General features: G+C 45.1%; 1 protein-coding gene across 1 annotated transcript in view; it reads right to left on the reverse strand.

Moving 5' to 3' along the window:
• Positions 1–1,422: 1,422 nt before the first annotated feature.
• The window catches only part of POLA2 (DNA polymerase alpha 2, accessory subunit), a 44,249-nt gene continuing 21,491 nt past the window's right edge, over positions 1,423–24,180 (reverse strand). Inside the window, exons 15-18 of the mRNA XM_056852859.1 lie at positions 16,462–16,568; positions 6,061–6,120; positions 3,735–3,861; positions 1,423–1,584 (exon numbers count right to left, since the gene is read on the reverse strand). Of these exons, the coding sequence (XP_056708837.1) occupies positions 1,438–1,584; positions 3,735–3,861; positions 6,061–6,120; positions 16,462–16,568 (441 nt within the window). The 3' untranslated portion in view covers positions 1,423–1,437. The remainder of the gene's footprint in view (positions 1,585–3,734; positions 3,862–6,060; positions 6,121–16,461; positions 16,569–24,180) is intronic.

A 24,180-nucleotide genomic window follows, 5' to 3' on the forward strand; every position in this document is an offset into this window, starting at 1 on the left:
AGGAAGAGCTTTTTCACATTGCTTACTACTTGATCATTTTAACTGGACATGCCAAGGACAGAACCCAGTATCTTCAGGTGCTCCCCCACTGAGCCATAGCCCTACCCTGAAAAAGCAATTCTGTTACAAGTCTGGAAGCGACTGAATTCTCCAACTGCACCCAACACAATAAGGCAGAATTACCAGTCTGCTGTGGAAGCTAATCAAAACAAAGACAATAAATCAGAGGCAGCCCCTTCTGTAGAGGGCAGCTTTGAACTCACAGGAACTTTTCAGTATTTTAACACATCCATTTCTCATGGCACTACTACCTTGTGAGGTAGGTGGGGCTGAGACAATTCAGAGACCTGTGACTAGCCCAAGGTCACCCAGCTGGCTTTATGTGTAGGATTGGGGAAACCAACCCAGTTCACCAGATTAGAGTCCTCCGCTCATGGGGAAGAATGGGGAATCATGTTGGGAGTGCTCCAGATTAGAGTGCTCCACCACTCTTAACCACTACACCACGCTGGCTACTCTTAAAGAGTAGCCCTATCCAAGCTGAGCCAGAAGAAAAACTCCTTCCTTACTCTGAAATTTGGCCACCATCCTGACAATGAGTGCAAGAAAGCTTCACCACTACCTAACATGTCTAGATCACACAAAACTTAACCGGTGGGGGGGGAAGGTCCAAATGACCAAAATGCTATTTAGGTGTAACAGCGTGGGGGGGGGAGATATGGGGGATGCCAGGAGGAGGAAAAGAGGAAATAGTATGGGGAAGGGTATACGGGGGGAATGAGGTGCCCCCTGCAAGTCCTTGGGGGTTCCTCATGTTCCATCTAATACTGCAGAAGGAGATGCTTAGAGAAAAAGGCTTGCTCAAGGTTGGATCTGCACCTGGGAGAGCTCAGCTACTTCTCTGCACCTGCCCTTTTGCTCCAAATACAGAAGTGGGAGGAGACCCAGATTTTATAGGGTCGAACTTCTAGTGACCTCAGTTGATCCCACACAAGACATGAAACTTCAGATATCCAAGTAAGTCAAAGAATGATTTTCTTAGATGCTTTGAAGTATAGGAAACATTGTTCAAAACACTCAGAAGGCTACTGAGACCATAAACATTAGAGCAGAGTTAGAGGGTCCCTCAAAAAAAAAAAAAAAGATACAAGCAAGACAGAACTTTTAAAAACCTAAGCAGAAAGTGTGAATCAATAGGACATCTGCAACAGAAACCATTCCTTCCTGTCCGACTTTTTGGGACATTTAGCTGCTTTGGCTGCAAAGGCAAGATTCCAAGCATCTGCAATCCTGAGAGATATCCCCAAGTCCTGCTGGCAGGGAAGGACTCTCCCCTCCAACTGTTCGCCTCAGCGCTAAGTGTCTTTTGATCCAGTTTGTACCGAAGCTCCAAAGGGCCTCTGCTGTTTGGTCCTGGCTTAGCGGTGGGTACCCAGGCTAGATTTTGACAACCTGAGCAGCGATGCATGGGCTCTTCCGCTCCTCTCTGTGGACCTGCTGCTGGACATACAGACGGCCGTAAGTGCCCCCCACCTGGCCTTTCGTTAGCCGGCCTGGGTTCATGCAGATGCACCCAAGGATGTCCTGGAGAGGAGCAGAAAACCAGGGGAAGAACACGGTATTCATTGTGAATAGGTCACTCAACACCACCAACACATGCAGATTTTCCTAACTCTGATAACAAGCACCAGAAGGGGCCATGGCTCAGTGGTAGTGCTTAGCACACAGAAAGTGCCAGGGTCAATTACTGACATCTCCAGATAGTAGATGATGTGAAAGACTTCTGCCTGAGACCCTGGAGAGCCACTGCCAGTCTGAATAGACAATACTTGACCTTGATGGACCAAAGATCTGACTCAATAGAAGGCAGCTTCATGTGTGTGTGTGTTCAAGGATTCAAAAGGCCTGCTGGATCTGTCCCTAGGTCTAGCATTCCATTACCAGTTGTGGCCGGCCAGATGCCTGTGTAGGGCATGGCTATTTCCTTCCTCCACTGCCGCTCTGAATGAGGAGGCCTAATTTAATTCAGGAGCAGCTGATTAATTTATATTCCACGAATTGGTGTTAGAATGCAAGATGCACTTTTTGGCTGCTTCTTTGAAAACAAGCAAACAAAAATACACTACTAAGAATGGACAAAAATAACTTAATTCCCTTTTCTCATATTAAACAGCCGCCCCATGATTGTGTACTAATGCAGGAAGCCCTGGGTTATAGGGAGCTGCTCCCTGGGGCACTGTTGGCCCTTCTGAAAACTGTTAAGAGGTAATTTCATCTTCTTTCAATATTTACTAATGAAATATTTAATTTTATCCCATTGTTGTATCTACACTGATTTCCCTCAACTCTGGAACTAAAGCAGTAGGGTTTGATAATCTACTCTAGTGATCTCCACTGTGCATGCTGATGAGTTTCCTGGCACCCATTTCTTCTTACCCAAAGCAAATAGCCAATCCTGGCTTTCCCTCTTCCCTCAGAAGAACCTAGGAGGTATTACAATTCTGTCTGCAGGGAACACCCATTCAGAAACAGTTGCCTTCCTCATAGGATGCTTGGCTTGAAACCTAGGCCAATGTTTTGTGAATGGCACCGGCACCCCATGGCAGCCATTTTGTGCCTCCCACTTCTCAGAATTCCAAAAGTTCCCATAGGCTCAGCAAGATTGAACTCCTGACCTACTGCATAGCCATGAGACAGACTGAGTTACCAAATGTCAAAGGGTGGAGGTCTGCCAGAGTCTTCATTGTGTGTATGGTGTGTGGATTGCTAAAAAGTTCTGTGTCATTAAACAGCTAGAGGCCATGCTGCACCCAAACTGAAGCCTCAGTAGAAAGCTGGGGGTCACATGAACATAACAAAGCTGGTGTGTGTATGTGTGTTTTTACGGAGTCAGACCCTTAGCCCCTATAGCATAGTATTGTCTACTATGGCTAGCAGCAGCTATCCAGGGAGATGGGGTGAAAGAGATGGAAATCCCAAAACTAATACCCAAGATCCTTTTAGCCAGAAATTCAACCTGGAACTTCTGCATGCAAAGCATGTGCTCTACCATTAAACAAGCCACCCCTTCCCCCCAAGCTGGCCCCAAATGCACAAGAGACACAAGTGGTTATAATATTTTTAAGGTGCCAATGAAGTAACATTACCAGCTGAGAGACATGCCCCAAGATCCTTGGCAATAAGGCAGAAAATGCAGGGTGAGTAACCTTTGGATCATGCAAGTACAGCTGCTGGGAGGAGCAGGAATCCTGGGATGGACAGCAAAGGAATCCACTTTGAGCTGAACCATCCTATATCTTGGCACACATAACGGAGTCCTGTGGACTGACTCTTCTTGTGGGTAAGACCACAGCCAAAGTCAAATAGGGTAGGACAGATAAAGTATTTAAAAGAAAAAAAACACCATAATTCCTGCTTGCAGTCAAACACATATAATACAACTCCATGACACATCTCAATAATCCTCCTCCAGGAAACTGAGGTCACACACACTCTTCCCAGAGTTATGTATTTTGAAGATTACCAAAAAACACTGGAGATTTGTAATATATGCTTTTGACTACAAAACAGGTAAATTAATTTAGCAGCAAACCTTTTGGGGGCTTTGTTATCTTATCTGGCCCAGTTTTCTTTTGTCGCTTTCTTAAGGCGGGGGGGGGGGGATCCAGCATCCTCACCCAGTCCTGGGGCCAACCCCCACTCCCGTACCCACCCCTGCCAGCTTCATTTCCAACCTTAATGAAGTATCTCAGGTCCGATGGCGTGATCAACACGTCTGGTGTGACAGGCAGCTGCGCATAGTGATAGAACTTCTCATAATCAATGTTTATCTCTTCCGCAGGAGGGTAGAGTGGGTAGTAACTGCTCAGGATTGGGGTGGGGGCAAAAAAAAGAAGACTCTGGTCACCCACAATTCAGCAACTTCTCTCCTCACTCCCAAATTAAAGCATGTCCAGCACCTGTTCCTTTCTGTCTTAGCCCCAGCAGGCTGCCCATCTGTCCTTTCAACACTGACACTAATTACTGCAGGCCCCTATGGGAATTCTGCAGTCTGTGAATTCAGTATCCAAAAAAAATCAATTTTATTTCTGTCTCTACTGCTAGGATTTACTGAGAAACTAAGAAAAGCCACGCTGGATCAGACCAAAGTCCATCAAGTCTAGCAGTCTGTTCACATAGTGGCCAACTGGGTGCCTCTACGAAGCCCATCCTGCCTGTGTTCCACAGCACCTAATATAATAGGCATGCTCCTCTGATACTGGAGAGAATAGGTATGCATCATAACTAGTATTCACTGACTAGTAGCCATGGATAGCCCTATCCTCCATGAACATGTCCACTCCCCTCTTAAAGCCTTCCAAGTTGGCAGCCATCACCACATCCTGGGGCAGGGAGTTCCACAATTTAACTATGCGTTGTGTGAAAAAATATTTCCTTTTATCTGTTTTGAATCTCTCGCTCTCCAGCTTTAGCAGATGACCCCGTGTTCTAGTGGGAGAGGGAGAAGGAGAAAGGGAGAAAAACTTCTCCCTGTCCGCTCTCAGAACAAGGGATCATCTGCTAAAGCTGGAGAGCGAGAGATGCAAAACAGATAAAAGGAAATATTTTTTCACACAACGCATAGTTAAATTGTGGAACTCCCTGCCCCAGGATGTGGTGATGGCTGCCAGCTTGGAGGGCTTTAAGAGGGGAGTGGACATATTCGTGGAGGAGAGGGGTATTCATGGTTATTAGTTAGAATGGATACTGGTCATGCTGCATACCTATTCTCTCTAGTACCAGAGGAGCATGCCTATTATTGTGGGTGCGGTGGAACACAGGCAGGATGGTGCTGCTGCAGTCGTCTTGTTTGTGGCTTCCTAGAGGCACCTGGTTGGCCCCTGTGTGAACAGACTGCTGGACCTGATGGGCCTTGGTCTGATCCAGCAGGGCCTTTCTTATGTTCTTTTGTTCTGATATTATGAGGGAGGAAGAAAAGCTTCTCCCTGTCCACTCTCTCCATATCATGCATAATTTTACAGATCTCTATTATGTCTCCCCTTAACCACCTTTCCAAGCTAAACAGCCCTAAGTGCTTTAACAGCTCCTCATAGGGCAGTTGCTCTAGCCCCCTGAACATTTTGGTTGCTCTTTTCTGCACCTTCTCAAGCTCTGCAGTATCCTTATATTGGACTGACTGTTGTTTATTTCTGATTTACGATGGTTCGGTGTGTATAAGGGCTCAACTATATGAGATGCAGAGAACCCCATGGTTGGAGCTCCCAGCAGTTTCTCCACCCTACAAAAAATCAGGTGTGCACAAGAGCCTGATGATGACTGGGATTTTAGTGCAAAGGGAAGAGAGGGTGCAGACTTCCCTCCGCACTGTGCTCCCTATCTAGGGAGCTGCTGTTTGCCCCACTTGGGCAAACATGGGTGCCTGCATCACTACTGGACTCCCCAGGCTATTTCAGATTGGGGAAAACAGTGCAGGGAGGGGAGGTTTACACCCACCATCCTTTTGTGCTATGGTCCCAGCTGGAATTGCACTCCTGTGCATCTGATTTTTTTCAGTGGGAAAAACAAATTGGGTGTTCCATTTATGGTACTCCTAACATCTCATGTAGTCAAGCCATAGGGCACCTGGTTTTCAATTACCTGTGTGTAACAACAATTTAAATCCTTCTCCACTGTAATCCTTATACCATAAACCCACCTTGAGTTATATATTTTTGTAGGAAGATCAATATTAAGGGGGAAATCCTAAGCAGGTATACTCAAATGTACTTCTCATTTTATTCAGTGGGGCTTATTCCCAGGAGCGTGTTCCTAAGACTGCAGCCTGACTTTCCTAAATTTACTCTTGCATTTTTTAAAAACAACCACAGGTCAGCCTAATCCACAATTTGAGCAATGCTGCTTTTCTTGACAGAAAACCCAAAAACAAATCCCCACAAAACCAGGTGACAGGGAATACAGCTATTTTGCTGCCTCTTAATGCCTAGGTTGAAAACTGATCTGGCATCATCACAAAATATATTTGGTAAGGTATTGAGAAGGGGGAGAGAGAAGATATTTCACCTCCGCTGAGTCAGAATGTGCTTGAGAATTCGGGAAAAACGGTCCAAGACGCTGGAAGAACTGGGTAGGAAAAATGGAAGAAAACAAGAGGCACTGAAATGTGAAAGAGACTTTGAAAAATCGTACATTCAAAACTGAACCAATGAGTAGCCTCCCCAACCTACCCCCAGTTCCTCCGCTTAACATTAACAATGAAGTCTTAGCTAGAGGCAAGACTTAAAACTGATCAGCTGATAATAACAGGGTTAAGTTTGCAGTGAAAATTCCCTCAGCAGATTAAAGTTTGAAACACAGACCTTTCTAACTTGTACTGCCATTTATCCTTATAAGGCCTGAATAAATGTCACACTGCTCATTAACCACAGTCATTCCACCTTCAAACACAAAGAACAATCCGGGTAACCCAAGTGTTTCAAAACTTAGGCGGCCTTTTGTTGGTAATCAGGGTTGTTTTAGTTTCATAAGAGGAGCAATGTTGTAATAACTGTGTACTGTCCAGTCGCAACCGACTCATGGCAAGCCCAGACCATGGGGTTTTCAAGGTAAGAGACAAGAGACATGGTTTGCCATTGCCATCATTGGCATAATAACCCCAGTCTTCCTTGATGATCTCCCATCCAAGTACTAACCGTGGCCAACCCTGCTTAGCTTCCAAGCTCTGACAAGGGAGGGCCAGGCTGAGCTTTTAGGCTGCTAGTCTTACCCTGTTATTGCACTTGTATTCCCAGCGATGTATTAAGAGTTTGAAAATGTTATAAAGAATACTGTTCGCACTTTCGATGTATTCCCAGCGATGTATTAAGAGTCTGAAAACGTTATAAAAAATACTGTTCACACTTTGTTTGGCCCCTTTAGCTGTGAAGACGTCTTCCAACCATTTATAAGGCGTGGTATCCAAAAACCCTTTTAAAGCGATGTTTTAAATAACATTTTCAAACTCTTAATACATCGCTGGGAATACAAAGTGCGGTAACCCCCTTAGTGGAACAAAATTTAAGTCCAGTAGCACCAACTAAATTTTCCAGGGTATAACTTCTGTGAGATGGGTTTAGTTCAAAAATGTTCCCACCCCTCCCCTCTTGGAACGGTGCAGTGAAGGTAAAGTACTGAAGAATGTTACAGTGTCCAATTGGGCCCAATGGGAACCATCAGGTTGGGCCCACCATATATTCAGAGGAGCATTTAAACACCAGCTAAAGCTCCTTGCCCTGACCTGGATGGCCCAGGCTAGCCTGATCTCGTCAGATCTCAGAAGCTAAGCAGGGTCAGCCCTGGTTAGTATTTGGATGGGAGACCACCAAGGAATACCAGGGTTGCTGTGCAGAGGAAGGCACTGGCAAACCACCTTTGTTAGTCTCTTGCCATGAAAACCCCCCAAAAAGGGGTCGCCATAAGTCGGCTGCAACTTGACGGCACTTCACACACACAAAGCTCCTTGAGAGATGGAAGGGGGGGACGTTAAAATACAACACACAGCATCCACCCTTACATGGGGCAGCCTCAGTCACTCTCAAACATTCCCTGGGCCCTGTCTCCTTCCACTTCCTTTCACTGAGGAACAAAACTCAGAATGCTTAAGGGTTGTGGTCCCAAAACAGAGAAACCAAAAAGGAACCAGAATTTTAAGTGGCATTAGGGGCAAACTAGATTTGATTTCAGTAGCACCTTAGAGACCAACAAGATTTTCAAGGTATAAGCTTTCGAGGTATAAGGAGAGCCAGCATGGTGCAGTGGTTAACACCGGTGGCTTGGAGCGGTGATCTGGCGAACCGGGTTTGGTTCCCCACTCTTCCACATGAGCAGCGGAGGACACTAATCTGGTGAATTGGATTTGTTTCCCCACTCCTACACATGAAGCCAGCTGGATGATCTTGGGATAGTCACGCTCTCTCTGCCTCACCTACCTCACAAGGTGTCTGTTGTGGGGAGGGGAAGGAAAGGTGATTGTAAGCCGGTTTGATTCTTCCTTAAGTGGTAGAGAAAGTCGGCTTCTACAAACCAGCTCTTCTTTCGAGAGCCAAAGCTCCCTTCATCAGAGCTTTGACACTAGAAAGTTTATACCCTGAAAATCTTGTTGGTTTCTAAAGTGTTACTGGACTCAAATCTAGCTGTTCTACTGATCAACACAGCTACCCTCTGAAACTGTCCGAGACAAAAATATACACATTATGTAGGGGAAGGAATTTCAAGATGTGGGAAACTCAAGTCTGACCCAGGAAAGGCAGTTTCTACAGAGCACAGAAATTAGGCTTGTTTTTAATTGTTCAGTATGCTTCCTTTAGATGTGGGCACAGAACTCTTCCCACGACAACTCCTTTTCTTGATTCAGAGATTTCAAAAAGCTCTGCTCACTCACTCTCAGTGCTATCTTTGCAGGCATAAAGGGTAGAAAGGTTAAATTCTTACGAAAGAACAATGACAGAACCCCACATCATTTTCACAGAAGCACCGATGCATTTTTTTAAAGATGCTGAATCACTTAATTTAATTACATTTGCACCTCTGCTTTCCTCCAAAGAGCTCAAGGTGTCCTATAGATGGGTAATTTCCTCCATTTATCCTCACAACAACCCTTTAGGATAGTTTAGGCTGAGAGCTACTGACTTGTTTACAAAGTTATCCAAGCTGGGCTTGTGTGTTGAGGACTTGGGAGCAGGTAGAAGAGGAAGAAAGAGGCATGTGTCTATACATTATGCCAGAATTGGCACTCTGCCTGTCTATCACAACATGCAAATATAGCCAGCAGGCTTTTTGGAAGTCTCTGTTCACCATCCCCTGCTAATGCATCGTTTGAATACCCCTTTTCCCAATCTCTCCTAATCCAAGCCTCAATTTATGCTGATAAATATGCATTTTTCTATTTTCTGGAGGCACACTTGAGAGGGCACCAAATCACAAATTCTAAGTCTACTGATGCTAAAGAGGGAAATGAGAGCAGGAGCTAGTCACGGGGATACCACCAGAGTTTTTGAACAGACATAATGGCAACCGGGCAACCCCAACAGCAACATAAAGAACCACGTATATTTCAGTACAAATGGAAAACACAAAAGCCACATCAGTGGGACAAAGGCTGCTGCTGCACTAAGAACTCAGTGCCAATTTCTTTATATGGATTTTCAGCCCGTCTCCATCTCAAATGCCAGGGATCGGTAATGTATACATTAGAACCAATCTAGAACAAGCCTGACTTGCTCCACATTTCCTGCCTTGTAAAGCCATGATTAAACAAACCTCTCCCGCAGAACAAAGTCCCTGAAGACACAGCACAATGAGGACTAGTGACTTGTTTTCTGATATATCAGGACAAGTTTGGGAAATGTGTTTCCTGTTTTGGAGAGTAGAGGAAGAGAAGCAGGATACCTGAGGCTCCCAAGTCCTATTCAATTAAGATTTGGCATGATTTTTGGCCCCTCTGCCTCAAGTGACAGGAAATTGGCTCTTCTGCCCTAAGTGATGGGAAGGCAGTTGTCACAGCATTAATTTCCTTCGGAGGTGGGACAATGCTGGAGACATGCCGTGTTCTGCAGTTAAAAAACCTGTTTGTTTACAGCGATATCGAACAACCAATTCACTGAGTGCCACTCTAAAAGGACAGATTTACTACAGGTTGCAGACCTCAAAGAGCTTAAGATGCATCCTAACTGCTTCTCCTAATTCTCCCCTTGTGGGACATTGACTTATTGGCTTATGTTGAATGCTAAAAGTCAACATCCCACATGCGCAGTCCAGCTGGCCAGACCCAAAGAAATGTGTGACAAGTAAGTTCTGTGCTGCCAATATGGTCTAGAGTATGTTTTTAGAACTAGATTTAGTTTTGTAAGCCTGCCTGAAATTATCCCTTTTTCTAATTCCTCCCCTGAACAATTTTACCCAGCAAGAAAACAGAGGGCCCCAAGATAAATGTTGTCAAAAAGAAAAGAAAAAAGGCAAACCACACACAGTTGGAACAAAACGCTGCACCCTGATTTGCAGACCTGGTTACCAGTGAAATCAGAAGGTATTGAAGTGAAACATGTATGTACATGCAACCAATTTATGGCGACCCCAGCAAGGGGCTTTCAAGGCACGCAAGAAGCAGAGGTAGTTTGCCACTGTCTTCCTCTGCACAGCCTTCCTTGGCCATCTCCCCTTCAAGTACTGACCCTTCTTAGCTTCCAAGATCTGACGAGATCACACGAACACATGAAGCTCCCTTATATTGAATCAGACCCTCCGTCCATCAAAGTCAGTATTGTCTACTCAGACCCGCAGCGGCTCTCCAGGGTCTCAGGCAGGGGTCTCTCACATCACCAACATGCCTGGTCCCTTTAACTGGAGATGCTGGGGATTGAACCTGGGGCCTTCTGCATGCCAAGCAGATGCTCTACCACTGAGCCACGGCCCCTCCTACTACACCATACCACACCACATCCCCTGAAGTGAAATACCAAATGAAGGGGGGAAATTCCAGAAGTGTAATCCTTGTTAATCTGCTACAATGACACTTCTGAAAGGGACTGACACGTTTTTTGTGGCAGAAGCTTTTCTGGCAGCGGGCCCACTTTGCCAGATAAGCGAAATGATGGCCATTTAATAGACACACCTGAAAGGAAGCGCTCGCCATAGCGCTGCAGCCAAATTCCAAACAACCCTCACAACACCCACTGTCTTTCTAAGCAGAAGAGAACCACATTTTCGCCCTGTGATAAAATCTTGCAATTTCCAGGGAGATTTCCCTTAAGTGCTTCTGGCAGGAGGAAGTGACCTGAATCAGGCACATTTAAAACAACTGCACATTTGCTGTACAAATGACATTCATCCGGAAAGGTGGAGGCAGGAACAAGTCTGTTTGGCGGCTGTTTATGTTAAGTACTATCTACAGCAAGGGCTCCGAAACCATCATTTACAATACTATCCAGCATGAAGCCACTGGGTGCCAGATTAAAGGCCTCAAGTTTCAGCCTGGGCCCAAGCGTTTTCATCTCCCCCCACCCCAAATTTTGGACCTCTCCCACACAGACAAACTAAAGAATATGCCCAAAGTGGTCATCAAATCCATTATTTGTGGATCAAACATTAATTAGCAAAAAATTAATGGCCACTGTTGGGACCCAATGATTGGATAAATACAAGCAAATGTGCTGGATCAGACCAATAGGGGGGCCTTTTTGGCCCAGACTCTTCCCCCCGCCCCCCAGCAGCCGGAGAGTTGCTTCTGGGAAGCCCTCCCCCAAGCATGGCATGAAGACAACAGGTCTCCTGTCCCCTCCCCCACCACCAATATTCTTGCCTCTAAATGTGAAAGCTCCATCGTCATAGCTAATGGCTGTTGAAGTGTGCCTGACATTAGGGTAGCTGATCCCCCTGAAAAGCTATTTAAGCCGGTGGCCATTGCCAACATCTTGTGGCAGAGAATTACTGTAATTTCACTATGCATTGTGTGAAGCAGTAACTGCTTCTGGCCCCTTTCACCCCGGCGTCCTTTAGCACTGCTGTTCTGCAAACAGCTGGAAGCCGAATTGTCACTGTGGTTCATGCTTCTAATTCGGCAGTACCTGTTCCTCCAACTGAAGGGCCCTCCAAAGCCACCTTGGGCAAAAAGTATTTGAACATTTGCCTTTAAAAAATTTATTTGAACGCCTGCGTATTGTAGTTCAAGTCTGGTTCTTCCTTCCCTCCCTTTAAAGCACACAAACATTGACTGAACTCTTTGTGATAACTGAGGGAGTGTCTTTTCCAAAGAAAACGACTAGTAGGAAAGCAACCTTGTCCTGAATCTACATCTCAATTTCTTTGGGTGACCCCCAAATTCTAGGATTACGGGACAGGGGCAAGAAGTTCTCCTTCCACATTCTCCTCAACATGCACAATTTTATAAACCTCTACCATGTCTCCCGCTGTGGTCTTTTTTCTATGACTGAAAAGCCAGAAGCTTCTTAGATTTTCCGTCGCCTTTTCCAGCTCTTGGATATCCTTTTGTTTCGAGGTGGGGCAGACAGAACTGGGGGATAAGCTGAGCAAAGATGCACAAAACAAACCTCAAGCACTAGTTCATGTTTTCGGATTGGGGTGGGGGGCAATGACCTCTACACAGGATGTGAGGATTATAGGCAAGTCCGAATCCTGGCCTGCCTTAAAAAGAAAAATAATGACAGCGCCGCAGAAGAAGAAACTTGAAAAGGGCCATAGCAACTGTGAGAAGGCCTAGGACGAACCGACGTACAAGGAGAAGGAGAACTGAAACCGTTCCAGACGGTGATACATAGACAGGCACTGTGAAGATCCAGAGGGTGGAAATCTCAGGGGGGGTGTGCGTGTGTGGGGGGGAATGTGAAGTAATCACTGGGAAATAAGGAGTGACCTACTTGGAGGAAGGAAGCAAACAAGAGAGAGGTGTGGGGTGAGGGGAAGAAAAGGATGTGACACACGCCTTTAAGGCAGACGGTGACAGCAGTTTTCTTGACTTAATGAGAAGGCTTGCAGGGCCCGCTAACACTAACACTAAGCGAGCATCGCTGGCCCCACTCCAAGGCACGCCTCTCAACCCCCTAGGCCCTTTTACGCTGAGGGACTGCATACCTTGAAGGAGTTCTGCCTGCTCTGTTATAAAGAAAGATAGAAAGAAAAGGCGGGCACCGGAGCCAAGCTGATCTGGAAATTGTTCCCTCGGCCACCATCCCTCTTCCGCCGCAAGCTGTACGTGGTTATTCACTGGAAGCGTTTTGCGCATGCTCAGAGACACCAAGCTGAATCCAACTACTTCATTAAGCTCCAGGGAGGAGCTTTAAGCTCACAAAAGGGCAACCCCAACCTTTCTATAGAAATGAGGTGAAGGATACTTGGATGGAAAGCACTGGGCTCTTTACAGAGCTTGGAGTTATCTTTGGGAGACTGAGAACCAGTCTTTCGTAACACTCCATGATTTAATTCGGATTCTCTCTCTCCTTCCGATCATGTAGGCATAAGGAGAAATGGCTTTCTCTGGGACTTGGGTAGGAATTGTACTCCCCTTCCCCGCCCCCTCTGAGCCATACAAACAAATTGATAAAATAAAGAAAATGAGACAACAGGACCAATCAGGGGAACTGGGAGAGGTGGGGAGGGGAAGAGAATACAACCGTTCCAGTTCTTGGTTGCTGTTATTCAAAAGTGGGGACTTCATTTCCCCCTTGAAGGATTTCCCTGACTAACCCAGAGTCCACGTTATTCCGCTGCTGGCAATGGCTACTTGTACTGACTACTGGGCAACATAATCCCATCACGAGGCTAGGAATGCCTGTTCTATTAGACGGGAATGTTCAGAAATTAAAGGCCCATTTTATAGGGACAGGATAGTTAGACTGAGCAGGCAGGTACTTCACAGTGTTGCTGGGCACCGCAACCATCCACAATAGCTATCAAGGTATCTGAGAACAGACAACACTTTTATTTCATTTTACTAGTTTTTATAGCCAGAGTTGCATATATGCTGTTGTAACCAGGGATACCCTTCCCAGATGTGTGCTGTCTGCTCTGACTCCATCTTGGTTAAATTGGTAGCCATTTTAGGAGCTTGCAGTGGCATGCTTTGAAGAAGGGGAGGCCAAGGCTCTCCTCAGCCAGTGTGGTGTAGTTAAGAGCGGTGGAATCTGATCTGGAGAACAGGGTTTGATTCCCCACTCCTCCACATGAGCGGTGGACCCTAATCTGGAACCAGCAAAACTTCTTACTGTATCCTTGGGGCTCAAGTCCCCTACACTGAATCTCTGGATTTTCTACATCTGGACTTTCTACAGACAATGTACTCCACCCTGCTCAGCAGACTGAGGATACATAAATGCTTTCTCTGTTCACTCCTTTTTTCTTAAAAGCACTTCTCCCCCCTTTAAATCCCTCTCTCACTTCTGCTGGTGGCCATTCCCTGGTGCAGAATTCCCACTCAGCCAGAGGCTAGGCTCTTTGTCACTTCCTCTCCTCTCATGCAACTCTTCATAAGCACATCCTTCTGAACACAACAATTGCACTGTTCTTATGCTTGAGGATCTTTTCAACTCCTGCACCCCTACATTTCCCTCAATAAATTCTAAACCTTGCTTTGGAAAAGATCTGGTTGTTTCATGGTTACTGGCAGCCCAGGGCTTCAGGTTTCCGGTGAGACGCTTCAGGACTAGCAGCCTATTGGAGGCACTTTGAGCTTGCTTGCCCACTACCCAGGTCAAGATCCCTAAAACACACGATCTGCTTCCTGTTAATTGGCGAGTGAGTCAGTTTTCCCAGCTAGCCAGGCCCTTCGACACTGAGCATAATTTCCCCAAACTGGTTCTGAGAGAGTGTCCCAAACCCAAGTTAGAATTAATACACATGAAGGGACCACATGTGCTAACAGCGTGATTCAGTTGCTGAGATTTCCATTTTTCATTCACAAAATATCAAGTCACTAGTCCTTGTTGCTTTGGAACATACGCTTAACAGCTTATGCCTGGTGGAACTGCTGAATAGTATATTGCCAAGGGTTAGCAGGCTGGGATTTTATCGCCCCTGCTTTGTTTCTTATCTCCAACACAAACTGCGACAACAGCGGAATAAATGATGCAAAACAAAATAAGCACATGTGCCTAATTTGCAAGCTTTATATAAGACACAGCTTTCCATTACAAAAACAGAGGCTCTTGTTCAGCATAGTGCACACAACCCTGCACACAACAGCATCAATCTTAAAAGACAGATCTCTGCTCCTAGAAGCTTACAGTATAAAAAGGATAGAAAACAGCAAAGAGTCCAGTAGCACCTTAAAGACGAACACAATTTCTGGCAGGGTTTCGTGACCCACAGCTCACTTCTTCAGATACAGCTAGAATGTGAGTCCATCTATCCTCAAGTAGAGAAGAGTGAATCAAACAGACAATGGCAGTGTAAATGTCAACAGCAAGTAAATGACATTAGCAGGTGTGATTGGATTAGGTGTGATATGCAGAAGGGTAGTAAAGGTCCCCTGTGCAAGCACCAGGTCATTCCTGACCCATGGGGTGACGTCACATCCTGACGTTTACTAGGCAGACTTTGTTTACGGGGTGGTTTGCCAGTGCCTTCCCCAGTCATCTTCCCTTTACCGCCAGCCAGCTGGGTACTTATTTTACCGACCTCGGAAGGATGGAAGGCTGAGTCAACCTTGAGCCAGCTACCTGAAACAGACTTCTGTCAGGATCAAACTCAGGTCGTGACTGCTTGGACTGCAGTACTGCAGCTTACCACTCTGTGCCATGGGGCTCCCTAGAGGGGTAGTAGGAGTGGAGAAATTACCATGGTAATGAGACAGGAATCCCAGATATCTATTCAATCCAGGAGAATGCATAGTCTTGAGCTTCATTATTAGTTGTAATTCAGCAGTCTCTCTTTCTAATCTCCCGTTGAAATCCCTTTGTAAAAGAACTGCTACTCTTAAATCAGCAACTGAATCTTCTGGAAGGTTAAAATGTTCCCCCATTGGTTTCTGAATGTTGTGGTTTCTGATGTCAGACTTATGTCCATTTAATCTTTGTCACAGAGACTGGCCTGTTTGTCCAATGTAGAGGGTGGAAGGGCATTGCTGGCACGTGATGGCATAAATCACGTAAAACGGTGAACAGGAGTATGAACCTGAGGTACTATGGCTGATGTTGCTGGGCCCAGTGATGGTGTTGCTAGGATATGAGAGCAAAGTTGGCACCTTGTTTTGTTGCAGGCCTTGGTACCGGAGTCCATGCTACTGTTAAGCGGTATAAAAGGGAAACTGCTTCAAAAACATTACTTAAAAATCAGGGACCATCTTGTCCTGTGAGATCAATAAGCAATTCCACAACACTGCTACACTCATGGCTGATTTATGGCTCCCCCATTCAACCACCCACCCCACCAAATTTCTTCCTCATTAAGTGAGCAGAGGCAGGGAGCCCCGTGGCACAGAGTGGTAAGCTGCAGTACTGCAGTCCAAGCTCTGCTCACAACCTGAGTTCGATCCCGACGGAAATTGGTTTCAGGTAGCCGGCCCAAGGCTGACTCAGCCTTCCATCCTTCCGAGGTCGGTGAAATGAGTACCCAGCTGGCTGGTGGTAAAGGGAAGATGACTGGGGAAGGCACTGGCAAACCACCCCGCAAACAAAGTCTGCCTAGTAAATGTTGGGATGTGACATTACCCCATGGGTCAGGAATGACCCGGTGCTTGCACAGGGGACCTTTACCTTTTTAAGCGAGCAGATCCCCTTATTCTCATGCTAACAGCTGCCTGGAGATTAGCAGAAGAGATAGAAAGCAATACAAACTGTATGGAACACATCCAGCATCGTGCCTCAAGGAACCATATCAACCAGAAACCTGATATAAGCATTGGGTGGGTGTCTTTCAGCTTATTTTGAGCAATTGAATGTTACAGAGTTTAAGAACTTAGCAACACTCTGAACTTACCTGCTGATCTCTTCCGCACCCATATGAAAGAGCAGATCGGTGGAAGTCAGGCCAAAGACTACACCATTGATTTCCAGAGTGCAGGGGTCAGAGACAAACAGCACCCTCTGAAATTAGGAAAGGAATTGTGCAAGGTTATAAAGAGCTGTACACCTGGTCAATGAAGCGGCCCAAGCAGAGCCGTCAAATGCTGCAGAAGATTGTCTTTATCAAAACTAAACTGAGTACAGAGACCTTTAAAACCCTAAATGGACTGGGAGTAAGAAACTTAAAGGATCACTTATTCCCATGTTCCCCACAAATCATATCAGTTTGCTGAAGCCCTTCTCTGACTCCACTGTGAAAGTGTGGTAGACGGCTACAGAAAAGGGTTTTTTCTGCAGTGTCCATCATGTTATGTCCACAGTGTCCATTATGTTATGTTCCACTCAGCTACTTGCCTAGAACCTAAACTTTGTTTCTGGCACCTGGTTAAAGTATTTTTATTTAACCAGTAATTTAACCTTGCTGGTTTTTTCTGGTGTGCCCTCCAGCATATGAGGGAAGTTACAGGCTTATAAGATTTTATTCTATGGAAAATGATTCATCAGTTAACCCTCCAAACAATTGCCAACGTGTATAACTCATGTTCTGGGTTTTGCTGGTACTGTAATGTATAATCAGCTGATTTTGTTCGTATGTGGTGGTTTTGCCCAAGAGCTGTTTCTTTTTGAAAGAAGGCTGCTTTTTTTTTGGTGAGTGTTGGTTTGGAAAGGACCATAGAACATAATCCAGAATGTCTGTTATTGAATTATGTACCAAGAGTTCCGATTAGGTTACAAGATATAGCTTTGTATTGAATTACTACACCGTGGTTAACTTTTGGACGTTATTGGGAATCAAACAAGATGCCTGCGGTTAGTAAATGGCTCAATAAAGTGAAGGAAGTTTTTCTTATGCTAAAACTTACATCTCTCCAAAGGAAGGAGAACTTTGATTTACTAAGGTCTGAGTGGTTTAAAGGTATGGAACACATTCAGTTAAAAGTTGGAGAACAGTTCTAACAGTTAGAGCTGTTCCTCAGTAGAACAGGCTTCCTTGGGAGGTGGTAAGCTCTCCTTCCCTGGAGGTTTTTAAGCAGAGGCTAGATGGCCATCTGTCAGCCATGCTGATTCTAGGACCTTAGGCAGATCATGAGAGGGAGGGCATCTTGGCCATCTTCTGGGCACAGAGCAAGGGCCATTAGGGGTGTGGGGGGAAGGTAGTTTGGAATTTCCTGCATTGTGCAGGGGGTTCGACTAGGTGACCCTGGTGGTCCCTTCCAACTCTATGATTCTATGAATTAAGAATGTAAGAAATTTCTAATTTTGAAATGTGTATGAATGTATATGAATAAAATTTATATAAAACAAACAAATAAATAAATCCTTTACGCACTCACATATATATGAAGCTGCCACATAGTGAATCATATCCTAGGTTCATCAAGGTCAGTATTGTCTACTCAGTGCAACAGTGGGTCTCTGGGATCTCAGACAGAGGTCCTTCACAATACCTACAGCCTGGTCTTTTAAACTGGAGATGCCAGGGATTGAATTGGAGACCTTCTGCATGCAAAGCAGAGGCGCTTCCAAGGAGCCACAGTCCCTGTGTCTGGGGAGATGTGGGTTCAAGTTCAAACTAACCCACGAAGCTCAATGGATGTCCTTGGGCCAGCCACAAACTCTCATCTTAAGAGGATGGCTCCAAGAATATAATGGAGGGTGAGAACTAGTTCTGCCACCTAGAGCTCCTATGATTTAGAGGATGGGTGGTACAAAATTATGTAACCAAGAAATATATCGTTGCATGTTCTGACAGAAATGAGGAAATTGAAATTGTTCAAGACTTTCTATTCCTTGGCTCCACCATCAACCAAAAGGGAGACAGCAGCCAAGAAATCAGAAGGAGATTGAGACTGGGAAGGGCAGCCATGAAGGAGCTAGAGAATATTTTGAAGTGTAAGGATGTGTCACTGGCCACCAAGACTAGATTAATTCATGCCATCGTATTTCCTATTACTATGTATGGGTGTGAAAGCTGAGCAGGGAAGAAAGCTGATAGGAAGAAAATAGATTCCTTTGAAATGTGGTGTTGGAGGAGAGTGTTACGGATTCCGTGGACTGCCAAAAAAAAAAATCAGTGGGTTATAGATCAAATCAAGCCTCAACTGATCCTAGAAGCTAAAATGACTAAACTGAGGCTATCGTATTTTGGTCACGTCATGAGACGACAAGAGTCACTGGAAAAGACAGTCATGCTAGGAAAAGTTGAGGGCAGCAGGAAAAGAGGAAGACCCAACAAGAGGTGGATTGACTCAATAAAGGAAGCCACAGCCTTCAATTTGCAAGATCTGAGCAAGGCTGTCAAAGATAGGACATTTTGGAGGACTTTCATTCATAGGGACGCCATGAGTCAGAAGCGACTTGACGGCACTTAACCCACACACACATGTTCTGACGTAGTGTTGATGCTGAAATTTGTGAACTAATTGTTTTATTGGCTGATTTTGTATTTGTTGTTTCCTTGAGCAGGAGCATGTAGATCCCCAGATAACTCAATAAACAAAAAGCAGCATCCAAAGGCATGGGGTGATTTGAAACAAGCACCCCTCTCTCTCTTCTGCTTGAATCAAACTCTGAGTGCTGTTCAGTGGGCTGGGAAACCCTAGTGAAGCTTTATGTTTTCTGGAGAGCTTTGGGCTACTAGCTCCTTCCTTGTCTCCAATCCTGACCTCCCCATCTGTGCGAAGGGAGCAACACCAATCCTGCCTCACAGCTTGTGGTGAGCATTCTCAGAAACACACTCCCCAGTTACTACTAGTTGTTTTCATTTTTCCTCACCTATATTTGAATGACAAATACTGAGACAAGCCATTCTCTTGGCTTAAGTTACTTGTCAAGTTTATTGTAAGGATTAGATAAGGCAGTGATGCCCAATACGGCACCCATCAATGTGTCTCCTAACACCCACTTGCTTATTCCCCAAAGCAACGAACCAACCCTGGCTATCCTCAACTTTGTTAAGAGTATGAGGGACTTCAGAAGACTCCAAGGAACATCCCCATCGGGTCTGCAAGGACTGCCTATGCCAAAATAACTGCTCCTGTCATATGAGAATGTTTTGTTTGGAATTCCCCAAGATTTTGTAATTGCCTACTACGGCAGCCATTTTGTGACAAGTCCTACCTCACACGGCAGCCATTTTGTGGTCGGGCCAACTACCCTCTCCCAAAATTGCATTAGTGCCCCCTGGCTCAACAAAGTTGAGGATCCCAGAACTAGGATAATACCCAGGGCTGCCACCCTCTCTCCATGGTGGCAGAAATAGATACCCCAGTTCATGCTCACAACAAGGGTAAAATGAAAATCTGGCTTCCCAGTGAACGACAAGGTTGAGCAGGGATTTGAACCCAGGCATTCCCCCACCAATTTCACCCCTGTCAATTACAGCATCCTGGCTCTACTGGATCCACCACGTAACAAGCTGCTAGGGAAAAACAGGCAGCAAGGAATGCCGCAGATAAGATTTTGTATCTGCTGGGAAACTTGGGATGAGGGAGAAGCAGCATGCAAAATTGTGAAGGAACTGATCGCTGGGTTATGTCAAGGGATTTCCCCAGACAAAGCAAGATAGTTGGGGTTGCGTAAGAGGCTTAGACTTGGTGCTCTGCTGCCTCTTAAGCCGTCCCAGGGAAGTCCCTGGTTCGTTTCTCATGGTGGAGAGTAAGTGACACAAACTTCCCAGCAAGAGGGTCTGACAGGAAATGAGGTCTGGTTTCCCAATAATTCTTTAGCAAAAATATGAGACAGAAAGGCAAAACCTGAGTCACCTTGTTTATTCCTGCCTCAGAGGAGGATTTAAAAAGATTACCTAGCCTTATTTACTGCCTCGCCTTCTTCTCTAGCCACACCGTTTCACTTTCCTTTCTCCCAAATGATAGGCAACTAAAGTATAGTGGGGTGAGAGAGGGGGTGGGTGGGGAGACCTCTCCTTTAGGAAGGAAAGAGCACTGAGGAATCGCATCTGGTCACCAAGTATCTGTCTGTTTGACCAGTTGAGGCCAGCTGACAAGTATATACAGCTACTAGCAAAGCCAACAGATGCCACGGCAAAAATGACTGCCCGCCTGAGAATCCAGCAAGCTCTGAAGGGCCATCGCTCCTTACGGGAATGTGGTGGGGCTGTGGCTCAGTGGAAGAGCCTCTGTTGAGCATGCACAAAGTCCCAGGTTCAAAAACCCCCAGAATCTCCAATTAAAAAGACCAAGGCAGCAGGTGATATGAAAGACAGGCCCTGGAGAACCATGGCCAGTCTGAGAACAATGGAAAGATAAATTGGCAGAATATGCAGTGATGGCAAAGTTGACAAATCAAATGAATAAAAGACCCAATGAAGAGTTCCAAAAGACCTGGAAATTGTATTGCTCATATGTTTCATAAAATGCTGTATAAATAAAATTGAATATGGTTGGATCTTAGTCCAGATTAGGGAAGTAAACAATAGAAATTAATTCAAAAAATAATAATAAGGTAGCAGCAGTGTTAAGATTAGTTGAATATTCAGTGATGGCAAGCTTTATTATGTAACTGCAAAAGCATCAATATTATAGTGAATTCATGAGCAAGCAAAAATTAAGACTATATATTATCAAGAAACCAGAATAGTTGGATGTTTCATAAAATATTGCATAAATATAACTTAATATGGTTGGAGCAAGTAAAATCAAGAGCACCTATAATTAAGATGCTAGAATAGTTTATTATTAAGGAAAATTATTGCAGTTAACAAATTTCTATATGGTCATGCAGATCTTATTTTCTTGTTTTTTTCACAGGTATATGTATGTTATTGTTTTCCATTTTTCTATGTATTTTTTCATTTTCTATTTTGTATTCTTGTTTGCATTTTTTACTGAAATGAAATAAAGAGAACTGAGGCCAGTCTGAGTAAACAATACTGACCTTGATGGGACCGATGGTGTGATTCAGTATAACACAGCTTCATGTACTTAATTTCTACATGCTACATACCAACTACATTTACCTGAACATAGAGTTGGAAGGGACCACCACGGTCATATAGTCTAACCCCCTGCACAGTGCAGGAAACGCACAACTACCTCCCCCCACCACACCCCCAGTGACCCCCTACTCCACGCCCAAAAGATGGCAAAAAAACAACAACATCCACCTTTAGGATCTCTGGCCAATATGGCCTGGAGGAAAACTGCTTCCTGACCCAAAAGTGGCAATCAGCACTACCCTGGGCATGCAAGAAAGGACCCCAAGAGCCAAACACTGTTGCAAACCTCCCTGCCCTCCCTCTCGTGATCTGCCTAAGGTCGTAAAATCAGCATTGCTGACAGATGGCCACCTAGCCTCTGCTTAAAAACCTCTAGTGAAGGAGAGCCCACCACCTCCCGAGGAAGCCTGTTCCACTGAGGAACTGCTCTGTTAGAAAGTTCTTCCTAATGTTAGCCAGAAACTCTTTTGATTTAATTTCAATCCGCTGGTTCTGGTCCGGCCTTCTGAGGCAACAGAAAGCCACTCAGCACCATCCTCTATATGACAGTCCTCCAAATACTTGAAGATGGTTATCATATCCCCTCTTAGTCGTCTCCTCTCCAGGCTAAACAACTTGCTCTGAGGGTTGCCAGCAGGACCCAGGCCTTCTCAGTAGTGGGGCCAGCTTTACGGAATGGGTTGTTGTGGGGAGGAGAGAAGGCGGTTGGTTTTCCAAGGGAGGTATGTTACTCCCTTTTACCCTCTATGACAAGGATCTGCAACCTACAGCTAAATGTGGCTCTGTATGGAATCAAATAAATATGTCTCTTTATGTGAAGTAAATGGCAGGCAAAAGATCTTTATGGGATCAAAGGGCTCCTTGGAAACACTTTATAGAAAGAGAAATGAGAGAGGAGAAACAGCCGCCACTAGTCCAAGTGTCAACCATCCGCAACGTCCTGAAACAATTGCTCAGGGCGCTCCTGAGTAGATTTATTACTTATTGTGAGACCTCATGTGAACCTCTTCTTAATAAAGGACTTGCAACAACCAGATTTTGGGCTGCAGAAGCACTGTCAAGTAATGTGAAGTTGTACATTTTCAGTTATGCAAATAGGGTCTCTTACACCGGCTGATCTTTTGTTCTGGATTTTGACACAGCTTGGCTAGTTAGTTTCATTATAAAAGGTTACTAACCCCTGGCTCCTGGAGGACTCATAAATGGCTTGAATTTGCAATGCCTGGTGCGTGTTTTTAATCATATTAGTGTTTTATGGGTGGAAAAATTTACTCTGCACGCTGTTTGGATTTTATGGGTGCTGGTTTTGGCACCCTTGCTCAAGAACGTCTTGAAAACATTTGGAGACTGGCAGAGTATAAATGCTTTAAAGAAAGAAATAGAGCACACCAAACCAGGACCCACAATCTGTGCCCCACCGTGCTTTGGTGTACCTGTCAGGCAAATTCTGTTATTCTCCAAGGTGTGCTTTGGTTGCAAAACACTTTGAAGAGCTCCTTGCTCACTAAACAAAGTCCATCAGTCTGAACTGGTGCCAGACAGAGGAGGGCAGGGAGCTGTTCCTGTTGGCAGCAGATAGGACTCGCAATAATAGGTTTAAATTGCGGGAAGAAAGGTGTGTGTGTTAAATGCCGTCAAGTTGTTTCCGACTCATGGCGACCCTATGAATCAATGTCCTCCAAAGTGTTCCATCCTTAACAGATTTTGCTCAGATCTTGTAAATTGAGGGCAGTGGCTTCCTTTATAGAGTCAATCCATCTCTTGTTGGGTTTTCCTCTTTTCCTGCTGCCTTCAACTTTTCCTAGCATGATTGTCTTTTCCAGTGACTCATCATCTCATAATATGTCCAAAGTACGACAGCCTCAGTTTAGTCATTTTAGCTTCTAGGGTCAGTTCAGGCTTGATTTGATCTAAAACCCACTGCTGATTTGTTTGTTTTTTGGCGGGCCAGGGTATCCGTAACACTCTCTTCCAACACCACATTTCAAAGGAATCTACTGGCTGGATATTAGGAAAAACTTTTTTTTACCGTAAGGGTTGTTCGACAGTGGAATTAGCTACCTAGGGAGGTGGTGAGCTCCCCTCACTGGCAGCCTTTAGGCAGAGGCTGGACAAGCATTTGTCAGGGATGCTCCAGGCTAGGGCTTCTTAAACTTTTTCCACTTGCAACCCCTTTCCGCCCAAGAAATTTTTATGCGACCCTGGGTATATAGGTATATAAAATAGGCATACAAATCAAACATTTACTAATAATAAATCATAAAGAAACCTTTTACTGTTGCCAAATTTTTCGCGACCCCCACATTCAGTTACGTGACCCCATATGGGGTCGCGACCCACAGTTTATGAAGCTTTGCTCTAGCTGATCCTGCATTAAGCAGGAGGTTGAACTAGATGGCCTGTATGGCTCCTTCCAACTCTATGATTCTACAGACTCCCCGCTGCCTGTGGGAAAAGATAGCTCAACCATGGTGTTGACTGGGCACTCAAAGCTAGGAAGATTTTTTTATTACAGTGCCTCAAATTCCCACCAGAAATAATAGGAAAGCCCCTGCTGCCTGAATGGCCCAGGCTAGCCTGGTCTCGTCAAATCTCAGAAGCTAAGCAGGGTCAGCACTTGGATGGGAGACCACCAAGGAATACCAGGGTCGCTATGCAGAGGAAGGCAATGGCAAA

This window comes from Euleptes europaea, chromosome 7 (genome assembly GCF_029931775.1).
Source record: "Euleptes europaea isolate rEulEur1 chromosome 7, rEulEur1.hap1, whole genome shotgun sequence".
In the NCBI taxonomy this organism is placed as follows: domain Eukaryota; kingdom Metazoa; phylum Chordata; class Lepidosauria; order Squamata; family Sphaerodactylidae; genus Euleptes; species Euleptes europaea.